The sequence below is a fragment of the Euprymna scolopes genome, chromosome 18, assembly GCF_053919585.1.
Source record: "Euprymna scolopes isolate OS-2025 chromosome 18, ASM5391958v1, whole genome shotgun sequence".
Lineage (NCBI taxonomy): Eukaryota > Metazoa > Mollusca > Cephalopoda > Sepiida > Sepiolidae > Euprymna > Euprymna scolopes.
Window position 1 is genome coordinate 58,051,945 of NC_136499.1, and position 19,089 is coordinate 58,071,033.

Consider the following 19,089-nt stretch of genomic DNA (forward strand, 5'->3'; position numbering starts at 1 on the left):
ATTTCGCACTTATTTTCATTATTGTAATTATATGAACAAAAGAAAAAAAAACAGTTGATATTTTTTTCAGCATAAGTGACAGATTCCATTCAGTTAAGTTTTAGTTTTCTTTTTTCCTTCTTCTTCTTCTTCTTCTTTTAAGTTTTCAGTAAACTGTGGAACAAAATAAAACTGCATTTAAAAGCAAAAATTCAATCACAGATAAAAGATTTTTAATACTTTGTTTTACCAAATAATGCTCATTTTCGAGGTTTCTGCGTTTTAAAACTCACTGAGGAAAGCTTGAAATAGAATAGTTAAATTAATTCTAAAAGAACGGTAAAAGAAAATACAAACATGTCCTTGTGTGACGTCACACACGTTTACACACGCGTTAGCATGTAAACACCTGGGAACCACACGTTGTAGCAGAGTACGTCGTAAGGAATATGGGACAAGTAATAACTCGACTCTTTTTCTGTTGGTTGGTTGGTTGTTTTTGTTTTATGGCATATCAACCCTTTTCAGGTAATTTAATGCCGAATCCAGTTATTTTGAAGAATTTTTTTTTAATAGAATATATTTTGGGTTTTTTTTTGTTTGTTTTTGTTTTTTCAAGTCGGCTTCTATTTAACGCATAGTTAGGACTCTAACAGGTACCACCACTTCGGGTCAAAGTGGACCTGGGAGCAATGGTAATTAAAAGGTGGTTCCACACTCTCCAAAGCCCGCAAGCTTGGGCCTCATCACCGTATATAGTTTAAGGTCATATCCAGGACCTCTTTTTCTGTAACAACATTTATTTCTCGAATAAAACGTGATAGTGCTCCTTCTCTCTGATCCCTAACTTCTTGAACGTCATCGTCGGCTTGTGCACACATTCATGTTATAGTCTTTTTCTTTTTCCTTATGGTGATGTCATTTCACACACGACTCGATATTTGCATACAGTTGCCGCCATACTTTGTTGCATTAGAAAGAACTCTAATAGTTGTATTATATTTTTAAATGAATACTATCTATAAACGAGAAAAGCTATTTTTAAGATCAGATTTTTTCGATTTTCGATTTTCGATTCTTCTCGGATGAATTTCTATGCAAAACATATCTAAGAACACTGCCAGACATATAAATTAGTTTTGTATAAAATTTGCAAAAGATAGGTTTAGCCGTTTCGGAACCTATAAGAAAACAACTCTCACACACACACACACACACACATACACACATACACACACACACACAAAGTGATGTTTGTATAATAGTAGATATTGTTAGAAAGAAAAAGGAGAGGTTAGGGTTATGTTTAAGACCCATAATCTTTAATTATGACGTTACCGATGCCATTCTGTTCAAGTGCTCCTAATTAAAATGACTGAAACATCTCAGCTTTTTTTTTTTTTTTTTGTGACGCCTACTCCATTGTAAAGACCGTTTTGTCCGCTATAAAAAACAAACATTTCTGGGGTCATTTCAAGTGTCATTTTGCGTTGTTTTGTCACCACCACCACCACCACCACCTCGAGGTGCTATCTCTAGGAGAGATTTGCACTTGTATAAAGTTGGTTCCCTCAAAATACATAATTAGTGCTGTGTTTATCTCGTGGAAAAAATGTAATCCAGTCAATTAAAAGTATGGGAAAGACAAAGTATGGGAAAGACAGAACTTGTATAAGAACAAAATAGCTAGTAAACTTCATAATAGCGTAATTATTTAAAAAAAAAATGTCTTAAAGGCTTGTAACAACTATTCTGTACTATCAGGGACAAATACTTTGTTTGGTTTCTCTATTTCAACATCAACAGGTTACTTGATGGCAATATCATTCACGTATTGCGTGCGTTGATGGTGTGTAAGTAGATAACGACACTGACTAGCAACCTGGGTGTGCCAAGTTCGAATTCAGTTCGTTACACAGAAACGCATTCAGTTAGGTATGTTGACAACCTTCACGTCGTCCCTCTCGTCAGCATCCGATTTATTTTTCTAAAAAGAATTCTATCTACGTGGCCGTTACTTCTATCTACGTGACCGTTACTTTTTAACACTCTCGAACCCACACGTTGCCTGGTACTATCGCAAAGGAACAAACAAATAAAACGAGAAATAAATGAATATCCGACTCGACATTTTTTATGTGTAAATGAAATGCATTTATTTGTGGTTCTTCCAAAACAACGCATTTTATTATCTTTCCAAAGTCCTTGTGCACACACATGTGTTTTTTAAAAGTCTCTATCCTCGCCACCTCACGTTAGCCAGTGCCTTCTTGACTTCGTATTTACACGTCAATCCTTCCTGGTACTCAACTTGCTTCACTCCTCGAGCAAATGGTGCATTTTTCTCTCATTTTCTTGTGATGCAAGCTCTCACACACTTGCATAGTACTTTAACGGCTGCTGCTGCTGCTAATATTTTAGTTAGCCAGCTATCTTTCGGCTGCTGCTGATTTTCTTATACGCGCCCATACGCACCCTGTTACAGAAATTGGCGAAACGAATGGCAATGATAAGCATTCACACGAAAATGTATGATTTCGGCTCTTCCTCTTCTTCCGCTTTCTTCTCCTCAACAATAACAATAATTTTGGAGGTATTTTCCAGAAGCACAATACTTTTTTTAGTACATTATTTATTTTATACGTAAAACTGAACATAAGTTGCTTTTTAATCTTTACCAGGGATGGTATATGGGGGTGGGCCATGCCTGTTCCAAAAGTATTAGTGTATATATAACCATAATAAATAAAATTGCGATTTCAATTTCCCGTACCGGATAGGTATCATATTAGTCGATGACTATCTTGACGTTACTCTGGTAACCTGTGGCCTATCTTTGGGTATGATTTCGCTCGGTTTTAGGAGGTGTATTCTCCCAGGTATTATCTTCTCTTTTACTGCACTTTATATTAAGCTCCAGTCTCTGCCCCATTGTTGCAATTTGGTGTCCCTGTATCTTCCGCGAACTGTGTTCCAATGAACTTACTACACGTGTAGCACTTCAACGTCAATATTTCCAATCAACGAGACTAACAGCAAACTCCCACTTCTTCACTCTATTGATATCTTGACGCCGGAAAGCGTACTACGTTAATAGCTTCTTTATTCGGGGGGGGGGGTTCTTTTTAAATCGCCTATCAGTTCCTTGTTTCACCGACTGCACTAACATGAAACATTTTAATGAAATGTGAACAAATATCTTGCTACACAACTCCCCATTTAGGATGCCCACTATGAATCTGGTCCCTAATCACAGTAGCTCCTTACGTCTCAGTGGCAAGTCGGTTTCTAGGGAATATAAAATTCGCAAGCGATCTCAAGTCGTATGTATATACCGATCAGACTTAAGACATTAGGTTTTAGAAATTTTTGAAGGAAGATGTGAACGTTTGAAGGAAGATGTGGACAGCGCATGTTATGCCCAAATGTTAACTCCTCTGGTATTGAGTAGGCTTAACATGTTTTAACTTCGGTGATCTAACGAGAATAGATATATCGACGTGATTATGCCGTATTCACCTGAGGGACTCTTACCGAAGATTGTCGACGGGTGCGTATTCAGCTCCCAGAGTGCCTCCTAGTGGTGGTGATGGAATTTCCTTTCCACATTAAATTGAGTTCATTTTTAACCTTGCTGCAGTGAGGAGCAGATAAATACATAAAGATAGCCATTTCGATAATTAGACATCTGTTGATATATATATATATATATATATATATATATATATATATATATATATATATATACAGAGAGAGAGAGAGAGAGAGAGAGAGAGGGTGGGAACATAGATAGATAGATAGATGGATTAATATATATATACATATATATATAGAAAGAGATAGATAGATAGATAGATAGATACATAGATTAATATATATATAGAAAGAGAGAGAAAGAGAGAGAGGTGGATAGATAGATAGATAGATGGGTTAATATATAGAGAGATAGAGAGAGAGAGAGAGACAGAGAGAGGTGAGTTAATATATATATATATATATAGATAGATAGATAGATAGATAGATAGATGGAGAGAGAAAGAGATAGATAGATAGATAGATAGATAGATAGATAGATAGATAGAGAGAGAGAGAGAGAGAGAGAGAGAGAGAGAGGTGAGTTAATATATATATATATATATATATATATATATATATATATATAGAGAGAGAGAGAGAGAGAGAGAGAGAGAGAAAGAATGGGGGGGGGCAATCTGCCCATACAAAATGTTTAAATAATCCCGTCTACCCTACCTATCCATCGCCCTAACCGGCCTCCGCACCTATGATCAACGACAACAGCTGTAATGTACAAAGTGTTTGTCAAGCTGATACAATCTCCTCACCATAAAACTTGTGTTTTTTTCTTTTTTCATTAGAACGTTGGTCTCCTTGCGGTATCGCAACGTACATATGAATTGATGTATACGCTCGAACGCAACACGCATAACCACTGCAGGAGGACCTTTCCACCTTTGCACCGACATTTGTAGAAAGATCGTAGTATACATCTTTGTTTTGCTTCCCTTCGCGCGAGAGATGAGCGCGGCATTCAATGGAAAGGAGTAAGAAAAGAAAAGAAAAAAAAAGAGGTAAACATTTATTTGTATGCAACTAAAGAGAGAGAGAAAGAAAACATAATCTACTTACGGAAGATATGTCTAACGAACACAGGTAAATAATACAAAATTCAAACGGAGAAAAACGAAGGGAGAATAGTTTTTTTTATTTTATTTTAGACATGAAACAAAAGAAAGGAATTAAATTAAAATAATATATGCACAAAGCAATCAAAACATAAAACCCGCGATATATTTTTAATTAAAAAAAAAAAAAATAGAACGGAACGTATTTCTTTATATAATCCATCAAAGAAGGCGGAAACTAATACAAAAATAAAAAAAATAAATTTTAACATAGTAAGATGGAGAAAGAACCATTACGCGACAAGGATTATCTTGACACATCCTACCAGTCGTCGATCGACGAAAATGAGGGTGGTCAAAAGGGCTCGTCCATGCTAAAGATTCCGCGCTCTTTGAGAAAAAGTTTTGCATCGCTGGGAAATTATCTGGAAGACTTTAGCAGCGTTGGCACAGACTCCATTCGAACCCTGGGAACGATAGGCGGAGTCTTCAGCCCTGTCGCCTTGGCCCAGTTTAGTACGAATTTATTTTTGCGAACAGGTGAGTCCCCCTTTTTTTTCTTTTTTTTTTTTTCGAACATCATTTCATCTATTATAAAGTTGCATTCAATTTGATACACTATTTCAAAGATTAATTTTTACACTGAAAACGGATGTTCACACACTTTCGTTCCAGAATGATTTACACACACACATACATACACACACACACACACACACACATATATATATATAGCGCAACGGTTAGAAGCTCCGACTGTCATATGGGCGGTCGGGTTTCGATCCTGACTTGAGGTAGTTGCTTGTCTAGCCGCACTGATAAGCTGTGAAACAGCGAAACACTACTGTATGTGGTTGACTATAATGCTCCCTATCTTGGGTTGAGCATATTGGGAAGTGATATACAAATTACCATTAGCGGTATGAAGCAATGTTTTTTGTGTAAACAAATTGAGCTTAGGTATTTGCACAATGTCGAAACATTGTTAATGTACTTCCCGCATAGCAGCAGCCGAATATTGCAACAGTTAGAAGCTCCAACTGTCATATGGGCAGTCGGGTTTCGATCCTGGCTTGAGGTAGTTGCTTGTCTAGCCGCACTGACGAGCTGTGAAACAGCAAAACTACTGTCTCTGGATAACTATATATATATATATATATATATATATATATATATACCAAATCCGCATTTAAGAAGTAACTTCGTTTGCATATTACATTAAAGAAATTCTATTTTAATAATTATCTCCATGTTATTAATTGTTTGTTATAATAGAATTGGTGTAACTGTCCTATTTAGCAATATTATATAAAGTTGATTTATTTAATTTATTCTTAATGTAGTCTCTATTTAATTTATTTTCAATTATTATTACCGACACCAGTTGTTTTTAAAAACGGAAGTACGTTTATTTAAGCTATGAGAGTTATTTTCCCTTTAAACTATTAGAGTTATTTCCCGTTTAATTTTCATAAACCAAAATGGATGTGTTTTATGCTTTCATAAATTTGATACGTGGTTCACTTTTAAGAAAATCGTAAGAAGTTCACAGGGAACGTGAGCTGGAACGGATACATTGAGAGCATTGCCAAGGCCGCTGCGAAGAAGGTGGTCTCTCTCTCTCTTTCTCTCTCTCTCTCTCTCTCTCTCTCTACCGTGCTAGAAAGCTAATTACGCCTGAAAGTATTCTGTATCTCTACAAGGCCATCATTCATCCATGTATGCAGTGCTGTTGTCACATTTGGGCTGGTGCATTTGCTACTAGTCTCTCGCTCCTGGACAGGATTCAAAATTGAGTGGCCAACCTGATATGTCCTAAACTGTCATCAAAGCTTCAGCCTCTGTCCCATCGACGAAATATTGTATTCCTCTACCTGTTCTACAAGTATTTTAATGGTGAATGATTCGACAAACTACCAGCCCTTGTACCGCTTTGACGTAAATACCCCCGACAAACAGCAAAATCCCACCTCCACACTGCAGAGATTCATAAATATAAGAAAGCCTTCTACTCTAATAATTTATTCTCCAGCACTGATAGACTTTGGAAATCCGTTCCGGATTCCTGCTTTCCCAACTGTACTGACATGCAGAAGTTCAAGTGTAATGTGAACGGACATTTCGCTACTCAACTCCGAACATAGTACCCCTGGACTTATGTCCCTGATAGTAGCCCCCTACATCAAAGTGGCACTGTGCCTTGTTTGGGGTGAAAATGGAATTTAAAAAAAAATAAAATAAAAATGAAGTTAGAATAAACGGTGTATCTTAAATAGTATGTGATGAAACCGTTCGATCGCCAATATGTTTAAACCTGGCAACGTCGGGTATATACAGTTAGTAAAATAAAATAATAGAACACGTTTAATTTCGACCTATGAGGAGGAAGACATCGGAATAATGTGATCCAAAAGTGAAAAGTTTGTGAAAAGAAACTCTGTCCATCGAACAGAATTTATATGAACAGGGGTTCTTTTCACAAAAATTACCACCTGTACAACACTGCATCCCTTCAGACTACTATACGGTCGTTTCCAAATCGAATGTTAACAAATACTTGTTATAAACCATCCCTCATAAGTAATCAAAAACCTGTTCATTCAGTTCATCATTTTCAACCCTCTCATAATATTCTTCATCATATCAGATCAGTGCAAAAGTGCTTGCTGATTTAAAATTTTAGTTTTGCTCTCTAAAACTTGATTCCATCTGTTAACAAACGAATACCTCGCTTGTAAAATTATTTAGCTATTGGTGTGAAATATGAATCTAACTCATGCTCAATGTACTCTGGTGATGTTAACTTAAGGCCACTTAAATGGTTTTGTAATTCTTGAAATAAATGATAATGCGAGAGAGTTAGATCAGAATATGCAGGATGTGCTAAGATTTCCCAACCAAATTCTCCTAGCAGATCTTTGGTCAGTATTGCTGTGTGAGGGTAAGTGTTATCAAAACAAAAAGGGGCTAATCTGGAATTTTCTTTTTTTATTTTAATATTTTACTGCCTCATCAAACCTATTTTTATTCAAGCAAGTTAACCGTAGTTGAACGAGTGTTCAAAGTACAAACACACACACACACACACACACTATCTCTCTCTCTCTCTCTCTCTCTCTCTCTCTCTCTCTCTCTCTCTCTCTCTCTCTCTCTCTCTCTCTCTCTAACCCTCCCTTTCTTGATTACCAATAGTAGCATTAAGATGTTTTGTTTTTGTATAGCGGCTGAGGATAGTTTTTTTGTTTATTGTTTTTTGTTGTTTTTGTGGTAACTCTGCTTCCGGTTTCCGAAGTAAATTCCAATATAAATTATTGTCACTACTGTCCTTCCACTGACATCTATTGCTCTATTAATAAACAGCATTATTTAAGTTGCATTTTACCTTCATGGGACAGGTAATTGCATTCTAAAATTGCACGTGGCTATGTTTGTATTAGACTCATTTAGTTTGCGGATTGGTTTGTCATTTTTGGCGCGAAAGTATGGACATTGAATTATATTGCTATATTTCTAGATTAAGAATAGAAAACTTTTATGGTTTGCCTATCAAATATTCTTGCGTGGATTTTTTTTTTTTTTTTTTTTTTTTTTTTTTGTACTAATGCTTATCCAATGGTTGGAAGTCCTTAAAAACTATTATCTGATAGAAGCGGAATCGAATCAAATTCTGGTTCTTTTCTTCTTCTTTTACTATATATATATATATATATATATATATATATATATATATATATATATATATATATATATATATATATATATATATATATATATATATATATATATATATATATATATATATATATATATATAATTTAAAGGAGATTAGAATAATAGTCTAAAGAGCTAAATGTATTTTAATGTAATAGTGAAATTACTAATTTAATTAAAATACAGGAAATGCTCGTTGTAATTTAGATATATAATAAGCTCGATAGTTAAATGTCCTAGAGCTAATTCAATATTAAGTAATGTGATTTATAATTTAAAAATTAAAAAAAAATTTTTAAATTTAAAAATCAAATTTTAATTAAATTAAAAATCAGTTTCATAAGAAGGAACAACAACAAAGTCAATTATCTGTACGATCGTTTCGGAAATCCGTGCTTTTTATTTGTGGTATACATGAAGTCACGTAGAACAATTATACATAGTTTTTTTGGTAAGCACGGTCTCCTCATCAGCAAATTTAGGAGGATTTCTATTGAATTGAAAAGACACCAAAAATAAACCTAGCATTAAAAGTAAGGCAGATGAATCTGAAAAATTGAAGTAAAAGGTTTGGATTTAAAATTTATAAGAAAATTAGTATAGGTTAGAGATAGAAATGAGTAGAAAAAATATATATATTTTTTGAATTTACATAATAAATTTGATTTAAAAATATATAGATATAGTTACCTTTTAGTTTTTCTTTTTTTGAAATCAGGAACTGTATTTAAAGTAGTCATTTAGATGGTTTGCTATAGCTTTTTATTTTATTGAATGATGAATTTTAAAAGGGCGACGCTCGTGCAGTAAATTGTTTCCGTTAGCGTATTTTAAATCAAAAGCACGGATTTCCGAAACGATCGTACAGATAATTGACTTTGTTGTTGTTCCTTCTTATGAAACTGATTTTTAATTTAATTAAAATTTGATTTTTAAATTTTAAAAAAAAATTTTAATTTTTAAATTATAAATCACATTACTTAATATATATATATATATATATATATATATATATATATATATATATACATAAAGCTGAATTTCTGTGTGTGTGTATGTGTGTGTGTGTGAGTGTGTGGTCACGAACAGGTTCCTATATGGTTTACTACTTTCAAAAACTGATTACATATAATGATAGATGTATCGAGACACAGGAATGGGTATGTTTGATCTGGTAGAACAGTGGTTCATAAAAATTGTGGGGTCTGCGTTCGCGCCTGGCCCTCAAAATATGGAAATAAAAAATTAATAAAAAAAACGTTTACAAGGGTTTTTGATATAGATGTACATAAGAATACTTTGATAAGTATGTTTTAACTTAAATAGGAATGGTATAATAAAATTGTGGAGTCTCCGTTTGCGCCTGGCCTCCATAGAATGGAAATAGGCACAAACTTTAATAAAGATTTTTCATATCTATCTGCGTAATGTGTCATGTGTTTGTGTATATATATATATATATATATATAACCACACACACACACACACAGACACACACACACACACACACATATATATATATATATATATATATATATATATATATATATATACTAGTAGGGATATTCGACGTTACCCGGGATTGAATGATGGTCAATAAATATTTCACACACTCATATTTTTATTGTCATCGAAATCGGTTAAATCGCATATTTTCAATCAAATTGATCGATTGCCTGCTCTAGTTGGGAACCAACCTAAGTTACTTAGTCCACAATACATTGTAATCTGCATTGCACTGTAGAGAACCTGCAGTTGATTTTATTTATTATTTTTATATATAATGGTTTAAAATGCAACTAACTAGTATCATGGTTCAATTGTGCTCTAAACAGAAACATTCATTCTGAACGCGCCCCTATCCTATCAAAAAACGGATGCTGATTTTATATGCATGGCTTTACGGCTTGTGCCGTGATAATGGCTTGAATTTAAGTTTTAAAAGTAAAAAGGCAAGTGTAATGATGCAATTGTGCTTTAAACAGAAACATTCATTTCGAGCGCTGCTGTTGATTTTATATGCCTTTCGGCTTGTGCGGTAATAGAACTTCTAAAATGCACTTGTGATGTTAGGCTGTGCAAGATGTTACCCTTTATCAAACTCGTGTGTTCCTTCTTCCACCAGTTTATTTTGATTGTCGATTGTTGATACTTATCGAAGACATTCCGATATAAAACCTATCTAAGAACACTGCCAGACACATAAGTGTTTTATGTGAATTTCATAAAAATCGGTCTAGCCGTTTTCGAGTATATAGAGAACTCTCCTCCTCTCACATACACAGAAGTTATTTTATATATATATATATATGTGTGTGTGTGTGTGTGTGCGTGTGTGTGCACGCGCGTGTGTATGTATATAATGAACTTTTTGTGAGTGATATATATAAATGGAATGTTCTGTTTGTGAGAGAGAGAGAGAGAGAGAGAGAGAGAGAGTTTATATATTCGAAAAATATACCATAGAAAACACAACCTATAATAATATATATTATCAGTCAATAAATTACATAACACAAATACACACATTTCATTTCAGTTATACACCCACATTTGAATTATAACGGCCATGCTTATCCCAAAAAATAATATAAATTGCATTATATCGTGTTTAAATATATTAACGGCTATATGATGTTTAAAAAAAAACTTAATCTCTGTACAACGCTATAACTTTTTTTTAATTTCCAACGAATTCTTCGTTCTGAAAGTCATCCTTTTAACAAATATAATTTGCAAATTTTTCAACGATTTTTTTCGTTCTGAAATAGAACAAAGTTATACTTTTCGCAAGCCAATATATTTTCAAATGTTGTACTGGTATTTTATTTTCTTCAATTTATTTATCCAGAAGAAGTCTTACAATAAAGACGAAACGTTTATGGGCATGTAACTTGGTTTGTTCCTTTTTCACCTCTCTCTCTCTGTCTCTCTCTCTCTCTCTGTCCATATATAAATATATAAATATATATATATATATACATATACATATATATATATATATATACACACACACACACAGATGCCTTATGGAAAATCAGACCTTTTGATCTGTTAAATTATTTTATCTAGCTATCTATATATATATATATACATATATATATACATATATATATACATATATATACATATATATACATATATACATATATATATACATATATACACACTCACACACACTCACACACACATATATATATCGATATATATATATATATATATATATATATATATATATCGATTTAAACGTTATGAGGTTTTTTGAAGCATGAAAACAATGTTACTTTTTATATTTAATATTTTATTTTTATACTTCGAGTGATATATATATATATGATTGTATATCCTTTATAAAAATTAAGGGAATAATGATTCGCCATTGTTCGCACTAATATTTATATTTTCTAAAACTTTCCAGTTTTACGTGTTTTTTTCTTTTATATATATATATATATATATATATATATATATATATATATATATATAATAAAACTACTCTCTGTCACTGATGGTCCTGGATATGACCTTAAAAGTCATATAGTGATAAAGCCTCTCTAAGGGATGGGGGCTGTGAGGAATGTGGAGTCGCTTAGTTACCATTTCTTCCAGGTCCACTTTGGCCCGGACTTATAATAACGTTAGGACATCTGGTGCAACCAAATCATGCTGTTTGAAGATACTGGCTTCCCGACTATAAATACAGTAAGCATTGATGCTATTGATTTGCCTTTTCCTTTCTAAAACTCAATCATGTTCTGCAAAGTCAAAGTAAAAAGCAATCAAACCAATCACCTTGAATAAATATTTAAAGATATAAAGTACTTGAACAATGATCACTTTTTTTCCAAAATTACTGGATTTGACATCAAATAACCCGACAACAGTTGATATATCGTAAAACAAAACAACCAAACCAAACTCCATTAATAAATATTTCAAGATATAAAACACTTGAAGCATGATTTCAAAATGACAACTTTCAGCATTAAATATCCTGACAAGGTTTTATATGCAGTAAAGCAAAAAAAAAAAAAAAAAAAAAAAAAACCATGAATAAATATTTTAAGGTATAAAACAGACTTAAAATATATTAAAAAAAAAAAAAAAAAAAACATTTACCAATATTACTGGATTCGGCATTAAATGTCCCCCAAAATGCAGTAAAACAAGATAACAAAACAATTCCTATAACTGAAATTAGGCGGTTATAAAAATGAAGTACATAGAATTCAGCACATATTTGTTGAAAAGAAAACTAACAATGAATGCGTGCACAACAAAAAAGATAAGTTTGTTTGTTTTGTTTTGTTTTTTTGAATGAATGCGAAGGTGTCATGCGGTCACTTATGTAAATGAAACGCAAGTCAAATGTAAATACGAGGGTCGTTCCAAAAGTAAGACTCCTATTTTTTTTAAATCAAAAACTAAAACGTTGAAGAGTTACGAAGACAGGAGATGCACCATTAAACCTAGCGACCTTTCGTGCACCAGAATTGTTTTTCCTACATAGTCACCATCATTCTCAATGCATTTTTGCCGGCCTCTTTTAATGACTCGATCGTAATAGTCCGGAACACGCCTTGGCTTTCATATCTCTGTCGCCAATCTGAAATCGAAAAAAAACATCTCCTAACTGTGCTGCATCAACTGCATTGGCTTCGTAAACGTTCAAATTTCTTAGTATCGTATACCGTCAATATCTGCAACAAAGGGATGAAACTGTCATGAATGTATAAGTTCAGTCATGTTATGAATGCATTTCAGTCATTATAACAGTGCAATTTGCAATTCCTTCTAATCCATTCGAACGTAATAAAATAAAAGCGAGGCATTACTTTGAACACGTCTCTTTTAGAAAGAATTTTCTTTCACTTTCCCTCTAATGCTAGAAATCGTTGACAGGTTTCTATTATTTCTTTTTTTTTTTTTTTAAACTAGGAAAAGTCTAAAATATTCTAATTTAAACTTGTTTTTCTCTCTCTATCCGTCTAAATATTATCTCTCTTTCTTCCTCACTAGCTATAAGCCTCTCTTTTTTCCAATTCCCCTATATATCATCTAACAGGCCCATTCCTCTCTAGTTGAATACACACACGCGGATAAGTCTGTTTTTAGATAATAAATATGGCAAGAAATTAACCGGCATTTTCGTTCCAAATTACTACATAATTACTGCATAATCATCGTTCATAATTACTACATAATGATACAGAAAACCCTACCTCCCTTGACGAAACCTTGCACTGTTGACACCCACGGAATAAACACATTTTTCTACATTTTAGATTCTATCTATCCAGAGCAACACTTATTATGAATATACCAACTTTGTTGTGTCTTTGTTTTTTATTTGTTTGTTTGTTGGTTTTTTTTTTTACTTTTAGTTATACATACAAACATACAAACACACAGACAACTGCCATTTATACATGCGATGATGTTTTTACTTCTTTATATACTAGCATTTCAGCCCGGCGTTGCCCGGGTGTTGGAGGTGTATGTTGAGCAAAAAAAAAACGGCCAATTTCTTTTAACTTTGATACCTATTATGACCCCTTAACATTTATTGTTTTGGACTCAAATCAAATTATTACGTTATGTCCATGTCCAAGGAACCTATATCTAAAATTTCAAGTGTTTAGACTCAAAATTGTCGGAGGAGTTTGGTAGAGATCTCAAATGTCACATCGTTGAACTTTGACCCCTTAACAGCCAAATTTCTGACCGAAAACGGATCACAAAGATTTTCCCAGTACCCTGTATATCAAATTTCGAGTCTGTAGACTTAAAATTGACAGATTTAATGCGTAGGGAAATGTACACACATACACAAACACAGACACACACACAGACACGTTCACTTTTATAGATATGTATATTTTGCAAAAATATAAATATTTGAACGAAGAAGATGCTTATTTTTTCTAGTTTTTATAAGCATTTAAGTTCAAACAGTAAGCGACTTGATACTCGTTGTTTTCTGTTAAACGCGTTGACATTAGTGACTCATTTTGATATCAGCATGTTGATTTTAAAGTCATCGTTTGTTTGCCTTTGCTATATTGACTTTTCGTCTCCCAATTGGTTGGAAATTTAACAGAATAACCGGATCCTAGTGTCAGAAACATTATTATGAAGATTTTCCTTTCCTTCTTTCTATCTTGTTGCCTCACCATATATCAGAGTGCTTGTTGTAAACGTCCCACTTACCGTTATTCGCCTGAAAATATAAGAACCTTAAACTTTGGAATAACAGAGTCTCCAATCAAATAGGCTCCGAACTATCAAACAAGCTCCGTCCCCTGTCCCATCATCGCAGTATTGCATTTCTGTAACTATTATACAAGTAGTTTAATGTTATGTGCTCTGATGAACTTATTGCCCTTTTATCCCCTCCACATACATAACCCCGTCAAACCCCTCTAGCAGCAAAATCCCACCCTTTCACTGCTGAGATTACTAGATGCCGGAAAGCCTTCTACTCTAATAGTTTCTTCTTTCGGACTACAAGATTTAGAATTTTCCCCCTGTTTCCTGCTTCCAGCTTTCCTGACTGCTGTAAAATGCAGAAGTTTAAATGTAATGTGAACATACATCTCGTTCACCTCCTTACATAGTCCCCATTAAACATGGTCCCAAATTGTAACCCTTTACGTTCAACCGGTAATATACCTCGTTTGAGATGAACAAAAAAAAATTTTAAATAATAAAAAAATAGCGGGACCTGTGGAAATTCCACAGCGCCATCTTTCATATGTAATATATTGCTGCTGGGGATTCTGTAGACGTTAAGCGTGATTAGTGACCTCGCGATATTATCGTAGCCTTTTGTTAAAACTATAAAAGTATTTATCTAAATAATCTGGTTAATGTCGTGTCAGAATATATATATATATATATATATTAGAAAAAGTACCCGTCGTTGACTGGGTTCAAAAACAGCCTACAGAAAATGGACTCTGATTTATGAAAGTATGATAGGTTATGAAAAGGAAGGGTTGTAAAGAGATAGCTTCGAATTTGAGGGTATCAAAACCAAAGCAAAATATGATGAAAGTAAATATGAAATAGATAAACTCCATAATTTATTATACCATACCTGTTCACACTGAAACACTTATCATAATATTCTGTGGATCTATATTTAAAAACCTTGTTAAACTTTGTGACATATTTCCATTCTAAACATAATTATCAAAGTATACTTACGCAGATAGTTATGAAAAGTCTTTATTAAAGTGTGTGCCTATTTCCATTCTATGGAAGCTAGGCGCGAACGCAGACCCCACAATTTTATTATACCATCCCTATTAAAGTTAACACATAGTTATCAAAGTATTATTATGTACATTTATATCCAAAACACTTGTAAACGTTTTTTTTTTTAATTTTTACATTTTTTATTACCATACTTTGTGAACCAGGCGCGAACGCAGACCCCACAATTTTAATCGCAAATAAAATAAAGAAGGACCCAACTTTGAAAACCGAAAGAAAGCTGTTACAAATCCTTACCAAAAACAAGGAACACATCGCTCCGATGAGATATAGACAGCTGGTCCAGCATTACAGTAAGCTACCACATATGTACGGCATCCCCAAGATACACAACAACGGTATTCCACTCAGACCCATAGTGAGCTGCCGAGGCTCAGCATGCCACCCACTGAGAAGGTACCTTGTGGATATAATAAACCCATTAGCAGGCAAGTCAGCAACATATGTAAAGAATTCTGCCCACTTCACGGAACTGATAAAGGGAGCGCCCATCAGTACAAACCAAATGGTAAGCCTAGATGTGGTTAGCCTGTTCACTAAAGTCCCAACTAGTGAGGCACTAGCAGTAATTCAAGACAAATTAGCTGCGAACCTCTCCATAGAAGAGCGCACATGTGTACCATTGCCAAACTTAATGGAAATGCTGACATTCTGCATAGAAACAACCTACTTCAGAATGGGTACTGACCTATATCGACAAGAGGAGGGGTTAGCTATGGGCTCGCCATTATCACCAGTGATGGCGAACATATACATGAAATACTTCGAAGACATGGCCTTAGGTTCAGCTCCCTTAAAGCCAACCATGTGGCTAAGATACGTTGATGACACCTTCATACTCTGGCTTCATCAGGAAGACATCCAGGCTCTCCTAGACCATGTGAACTCAATAAGACCATCGATACAGTTCACAATGGAGAAAGAAAAAGTTAACCAACTGGCCTTCCTTGATATACTCATATCACGCAAAGAGCATGGGTTTAAGACATCCGTATATCGCAAGCCTACCTTCACCGGACAATACCTTAACTTCAACTCCCATCACCCATATAGTATCAAACATGGAATCGCTCGCTGCTTACAACATCGAGCAAAGACAATAAGTAGCGACACCATTACATACCACCAAGAAATGGTCAGGTTGAAGAATACCCTCCGTCGTAACAACTACCCCGATAGCATACTATCCACCAGACGTGTTAATATTATAAGAGAGGAGAATGAAACCCAAAAACCTCCAACGGTCTGCCTACCATACATACGAGGCATCTCCGAAAAGATTCAGAGAGTATGTGCCCCCTACAACATCAGGACGGTATTCAAGAGCGAGTCAACACTCAGACGACACCTGGTACGAGTGAAGCCCCGCGTGGAGGAGAACATGACCAAGAACTGCATATACTCCATCCCATGCAATTGCAGAAAGGTTTACAAGGGTGAAACATGCCGCCCCCTTAAAGTAAGGGTGGAAGAACACTGAAAAGCGGTAACTAAAGGGGAGACGGAAAAATCGGGTATAGCCAACCATGTCTGGATGGAGAGGGGGGACCATCGCCCCCTATGGGATTAAGTAAAAATAATAAACAGAGAGACCCACTGGAAAGTGAGAAAACTTAAAGAAACAGCTCACATGCTCGGACATAACAACCTACTGAGCAAACCAAGCATAGAGCTGAATGCAATTTGGACACCTCTGATAGAGAGAGAGAAAACCTTGAATAACAACATAGGTTTAACATTAACAAAAACCAACTAAGAATTGTCTCAATGACATATGGTCGAGTGGTCCTAGTCGTTGTATCAAAGTTTACAGTTACCCAAAGGTGCTGAGTTCAATCCTGAACGAAGGCAGTGAGAAGTAACTTTCAAAACAGAGAAGCTGGAGTCCGAACACGGTACCCCTGTAATAATAATAATGAAGGGTTGGGTTCGAGACTCCTAACAAACGGTTCCCCAGTTCGATACAAAACACCTGATGAAGGTGGAGCGCAAAACGGCCGAAACGTTGTGATTATAACAACCAAGATGAGGAAGTCAGTCCGACAATCTCAATCAATATACTATGAACATTAAATTATTATTTCTATATACTAATTTAATGTTCGTAGTATACTATCATCTTCCTTTTTATTAAAAAGGATCTCCCGATCGAATAATTTGTAATCTGAAAACCGTGACATACGTACGTACGTACGTTAAACGTACTACAGTATTAATATGAAGATAATTCTCAAAATAAGGATGTCCTATCATGCAGTGAATGGAATCTCAACGACGCAATAGTTTACAGTGGGACCTCTCTCTGCCTTATTAGTAGGGACTGTTATAGCTTTTCTTTCTTCGGTAGTTTACAAAGATAGTGTCAGGCTGTGGTGTTTAGGTACTTGTACAGAATAGAGGCAGCGTTATCGTCGACATATTCTGGGCAGATTATGTAAATCGTTTGAAGGTGCCAGAACGCTTAGCCGAATCGCAGCAGTCGACATTTGAAAACGATATCTTTTGTTCATTAAATCATATGGCTGTAGTTTTTGTTTATTCAATTGTTAAATAAAAGTACATAATAGTTAAAAGGCCAGTCGTCACCATGGTAAAATTGGCTTTATAAATAATAGCGTTATTATTTCAGTACGTTCTGTAAACTGCACAAGTTTTCTATTATAGTTATATGTTTTTCTTAATTTCTTAATGTTTGATAGCGTTTTAAACATTGACATTCGTTTTCGGTAAAACAGAAAACGAATAATAATAATAATAATAATAATAATAATAATAATAATAATAATAATAAGGTTTACGTACCATGCCCGAAATATACCATAGTCCCTATTCTGCATAAGTACTGATCTTTATCTATCCTATTTCGGAAATAGATGGATTATTTCTGGCACTATAAATAGAGTTACAGCTGAGTGTTGTGGCAGCCTTTGATGGCAACTATAACCACAGTATCGGACGTAGACTTTCTTTTGCATACTATTTCTGTACTTTTGTCAATATATTCTTGTATATATTGTACCGTGTTGTTTCAGTTATTATCGGCACTTCAATGGATAACAAAGGCTATTTACTCATCTTCTCCGAGTTCTGATTTCAACACCTTTTGTAACGTTACACAACGTTGTAGACTCCGTCGCATAGGAGACCAACACAAGGAATACCTCGACTCATTTTTTTTCCGTTGAAACAACAGACATTTATTTCTATCTCTTTAACGTGATTGTGATCGTTTCTAATAGCATCGTGATCATGATCCGCGGTCTGTGTATACGTTCCTCTTTTTATAATCTTTTTCTTTGCCGTGACGTCACTTCGCACGCGGTTCGACATTTGCATACAGCCGTCATACGCACGTCCGCGCTCTGTTACACTTTTACTGTCTTTTTTCATATTAACCAGCTCAATTATGAAAAGTTCATTAAATACAAGTGTAAACCTAAGTTCTTAACTACTAGCAGGTCTACTTTTAAAACATTAG

General features: G+C 34.5%; 1 protein-coding gene across 1 annotated transcript in view; it reads left to right on the forward strand.

The window, feature by feature from the left end:
• The first annotated feature begins 4,287 nt into the window (after positions 1 to 4,287).
• Positions 4,288 to 19,089, forward strand: part of LOC145297625 (solute carrier family 12 member 9-like) — a 199,946-nt gene continuing 185,144 nt past the window's right edge. The window contains exon 1 of the mRNA XM_080143711.1: positions 4,288 to 5,162. Within this exon, the coding sequence (XP_079999837.1) occupies positions 4,901 to 5,162 (262 nt within the window). The 5' untranslated portion in view covers positions 4,288 to 4,900. The remainder of the gene's footprint in view (positions 5,163 to 19,089) is intronic.